Consider the following 4,472-nt stretch of genomic DNA (forward strand, 5'->3'; position numbering starts at 1 on the left):
GGATAAATATTTTCATCTGTAATTTCAAAAAGCCTGTAAAATAAAAATGATTGGCGTTTCGCAGCTGAACTCTTGAGTTGATGGAAATCAATTGTTTTAGCGCATTAGCTGCGGACAATCAGCCTCATTTCCCATCTCTTAACGGCGCGTTTTAAAAATCACAATCTTATCTGTGCGCCTGCCGCAAGCCTGTGTTAACACCCCATTGAGTGTTAAATGCAATCAACGAGTCCCATTAAGGTCTGAACTGGGAATCCACGTTCCTCCACAGCAGCCGCCACCCACCCCCCACCCCCCCATCCACCACCTCCACCTCCAATCAGCCCATGTTGATTAGCCGTGTAAATACGCAATACGTTCTCTTTTTCCAGGATTGAATAGAGGCGATAATGGGCCGTTATCTTATCCCGGGGAGGGTGGCGCTGAGGAGGCGGCGTTGTTGACCCGCAGAGAGGGAGCTGCTGTCGGGGAGGAAACGCCGCTGATCTGCTTCCCGCGGAGAGGCGATGGAGGGCGGATAATGAGATGAAGCGCTGATATATCGCTGAGCGGCTCCTGTCTGCTGCAGAAACACGGTTAATATTCATTTACTCATGCAGGGACAAAATAAAAACCTTTGATTACACTTTACTGCACCTTCACACACACCACGCTACAGGTAGGTGGCTTGTTTTATTATCCCGCCGCGGGACTATTTATACCAACCTTAAATGAATCATCAATATTACTTTCAGAGTAATAATAATAATAATAATAATAATAATTTGTTCAGAGATAGACTCGAGCTTGGCGCGGAATGCACCGGCTCATATTTTATTTTTGTTCTGTAAATGAACTGGGAAAAAAAAGAATAACAATATTAATAATAATAACAATAATAATAAAATGTTGTTTCTGTGTGAAATAAAGTTATTTGGATATATTAAAAGCTTAATTACATTTTTCTTGAAATTATTTAATTCATCACTTTAAGCACTGAGCTGCTGTGAGCTGCCGTTAAATGGTTTATTATTTACTACAATAAAACATGTTTCACCTTAAACAACGAGTTTAAAAAAAAACCAGTGGTTTTACTGTACCAGTTTAATGCGAGGATCATGAACTGGTTATTTTAGGTTTGGCTGTCCACCTCTCTGAACTGATGGGAAAAGGCCCAGTCTTCATCATCCTCCTCTTCCTCGGTGTAAACACTGATATAAATGTATCCCATATATTATGATGCCTTCACTGACGAGGAAATAATCGGATTACTCTGTAGCAAGAGTTTCCAAAAGTCTCCAAACAGTGCGGATTATCTTAATTGAATTAATTCTTAATACACAGATCTGCGGCCGTTTCAGCAGCTGATCTCAGACCAGCCCTTGCTCCGCCGTGACGTCAGCAGTGTATAAAACCAGCCCTGCGCTCAGCTGGTCCCATCAAACACCACCAGTTCGCATCGCCGACACGAGCTCGCGGAGCTGCAGGGAGAAACGTCCCCTTTCAGACGCAACATGACGCAGTTTTAGGAAACTTTTTTATTTGTCCACGGAGAGCGGAAATCTGTCAGGAGCATTTTTTTTTACTTCACCGAGCAGTTTTCACCTTTCCACACTTCTTCCCGTCTCCGGTGTGATGCCCGCCGGGATGTTCAGCATAGACAGCATCCTGTCCGGACGGCCGAGCTGCAAGGAGCCGCTGCTGTTGCACCGCAGCGGCCCGGTGGTGCTGTCCGCCGGCCTCACGGACTCTATCTACACCGACTACAACGGACTGTACTCGGCCACGTGTGGGCCCTCTCCTTCCGGGATTCAGTCTGTGAACGGGACCAGGATAGGATATAACGGCTACTACTACGGACAGCTTCAAGTCCAGGGCGCCGGAGGAGGGCCGCCGTGCTGCGGCTCTGTGCCCGGCCTCAGCACGCAGCAGTGCCCTTGCATCCCGGCAGGTAGGACCACCAAACTCCGGTTCTCTTTAGATTTTTTACCAACTTTAAAATCCACTATAGACGTGAAACTCTAGGGTCAGGAAATCTGCACTGAATTTATCTTATTTAACATGTAACATCCCAGTTTTCTGACTGGTGTCCAAACGAAAAAAAAAAAAAAGTGCCACTTTAAAGAAACTGAATGATAAACAACAACATTTGACCAATAAACTCGAGTGTGATACATGAACTCCAGCATGTCGCATGTTGCTCTATTTAAAGACAAATGTTCTTTGGAGGAAAGAAAAACTATTTCTGATAATTTGTCTAAAACGACGCACTGTGACGTAATTTAAGTGTGAACTAAAGGACACATAGCCTATAGAACCCTCAACGCCCACATTCACTTTTTGATGTCAGAGCTTGTTCTTCAGGATAAAAGACTCTGACAGTCTGGAGGTTGTTGCTTTGTGATTGAACCAAACAGACGTGTTTATAAAGAAAGAGACAGTGTCAGACTGAGGTTTAATGCACGAGCTGAACTCCGTCCACACACAGTTAAACTTAATTATCTTTACCCATTAATTAAATATTCACGTGCGTAAAAAAGCAAAGCGTGGCCCACAGTTTCCAGTTTTCTGCAGCAGCTGTAATTGGCAGTTTAAATGAACGCTGTTTAGCCTACATGTATATGTATATGTATGTGCAGCCTATGTGTCTATATATATGTAGGCCTAGTTTCCTGAACTCACCCCTGTGTTTCTGTCTCCTCCGTCCCCGCAGCTTACGACAGCCCGGGCTCGGTGCTGATCTCCCCGGTCCCCCATCAGATGATGTCCTATATGAACATGGGCAGCCTGTCGCGGACCGAGCTGCAGCTCCTCAACCAGCTGCACTGCCGCAGGAAGCGGAGGCACCGCACCATCTTCACCGACGAGCAGCTGGAGGCTCTGGAGGGCCTCTTTCAGGAGACCAAGTACCCGGACGTCGGCACACGGGAGCAGCTGGCCCGCAAGGTGCACCTCCGGGAGGAGAAGGTCGAGGTCAGAGGCGAATTTAACTTCCTACTGTTTTTTTTTTTTTTTTTTTTTTTTTTTTTTTTAAACTGTTCCTTTCTGATTGTTTCCGGTTTCAAATGAGGGAAAATAGAAAAAGATTCTTTCTTTTTTTTTATTTTTATTAATTTATTTTGTTAAAAGTAGCCTAACAAAACACCTTTACAGTAAAGTTGTTATTCTCATTAGCGGCATTGTTGTTTAGCTGTTTTATATTTTATTACAAAGGCTTTAACTATCATGCTTTTTCGTGCCGCTCTTCGTGATTCAAGGCCTTTTAAGTAAATCTCGTTTTTAAAACGATTAAAAAGAAATCAGTGTCATTTTCTCAGTTTTACTGAGATACTGAAATCGTATTATTTTCCTCTGACAAACAGCACTTGTTTTTTTTTTTTATGGAAGAATTTATTTTCAATTCAAACCTATACAACCGTTAACACAACTTAGCTTTTTTGGTGTGAATTAAAATGTAGCTCGGCTCATAAAATCTGTCTGGGAAAAAAATACATATCATATTCGAACAGAATATTAGTTATTAGTTTTCAAATTGATGCGACCTCATTAGCTCAAGAAGAGAGATTAATAAAAATGCATCCAGCAGATGTTAAATCAAGTTTCTTTAATGGGGGTTTGAATAAAAAATAATTATAGGCTAATAACGAATTCTTGAATAAAGAAACGAGGCACCAACGAAAAATAATGAGAACAGGAATATTTTCACTAATCAGCACCACTGAGCAGCACTGGAAGTCCACTTAATGCAAACTATCTATTAAAATAGTTTTATCTTTAAAACGTTGAATAACGTCGTAAAAGAAAACATGATGCGTTTTTACATTTTATGCGTTTTGTTGTCTTGATGAATGACTTTATCCGCTGTTACTTAATAAATGAATAATTACCAAAGTCATTAATTAGATATTTTCAAGGATAAACAGTCAAATTAATGACTGTGATACACATTACAAGTACAATGTCCAATCTGTGATTAGAGAATAAAAACCAAAACAAACAAACATATACACATAGGCCTAATTGTGCTTTCTTATCATGTAGGTTTGGTTCAAAAACAGACGCGCGAAGTGGAGGAGGCAGAAACGCTCTTCATCAGAGGAATCAGAAAACTCTCAGAAATGGAACAAATCCGCCAAAACGTCCGCGGAGAAAACGGAGGAGAGTAAAAGCGAGGTGGACTCGGACAGCTGATAATAAGACACGGCCCTGTATGTGTGTGTGTGTGTGTGTGTGTGTGCGCGTGTGTGTGTATGTGGAGGTGTGTACATATAGTGGAAAGTGATGTGGACTCGACGACATGCTGGTGGTGGTGATGAAACGTGTTGCCATGTTGCACAGTTGTACATATCGACATTTTATGATTGAGTCTGTGTCCGCTATTTATATTTAATTTAAGTTTTTTTTTTGGGACGTTTGACTGACGCGTCTGAATATATCGTAATGTTATATGCGACATTTTGATGAATATTAAATGTTGTAATTCTGGTAAAAAT

The 4,472-nt window shown here is 41.7% G+C and overlaps 1 protein-coding gene across 1 annotated transcript; it reads left to right on the forward strand.

Moving 5' to 3' along the window:
* Positions 1–1,579: 1,579 nt before the first annotated feature.
* Positions 1,580–4,170, forward strand: gsc (goosecoid homeobox). Its single transcript, XM_022751198.1, has 3 exons — positions 1,580–1,930; positions 2,693–2,952; positions 4,021–4,170. Exons 1-3 carry the CDS (start codon positions 1,615–1,617, stop codon positions 4,168–4,170), a joined length of 726 nt encoding a protein of 241 aa, XP_022606919.1. The 5' UTR covers positions 1,580–1,614.
* Positions 4,171–4,472: the final 302 nt, after the last annotated feature.

This window comes from Seriola dumerili, unplaced genomic scaffold (assembly GCF_002260705.1).
Source record: "Seriola dumerili isolate Sdu_G_001 unplaced genomic scaffold, Sdu_1.0 BDQW01000149.1, whole genome shotgun sequence".
NCBI lineage: Eukaryota > Metazoa > Chordata > Actinopteri > Carangiformes > Carangidae > Seriola > Seriola dumerili.

Coding starts and splice junctions, on each gene's coding strand:
- gsc (XM_022751198.1), top strand. CDS start 1,615: ATGCCCGCCGGGATGTTCAGCATAGACAGCATCCTGTCCGGACGGCCG. Junction 1,931..2,692: donor GTGCCCTTGCATCCCGGCAG/GTAGGACCACCA, acceptor CCGTCCCCGCAG/CTTACGACAGCCCGGGCTCG. Junction 2,953..4,020: donor TCCGGGAGGAGAAGGTCGAG/GTCAGAGGCGAA, acceptor CTTATCATGTAG/GTTTGGTTCAAAAACAGACG.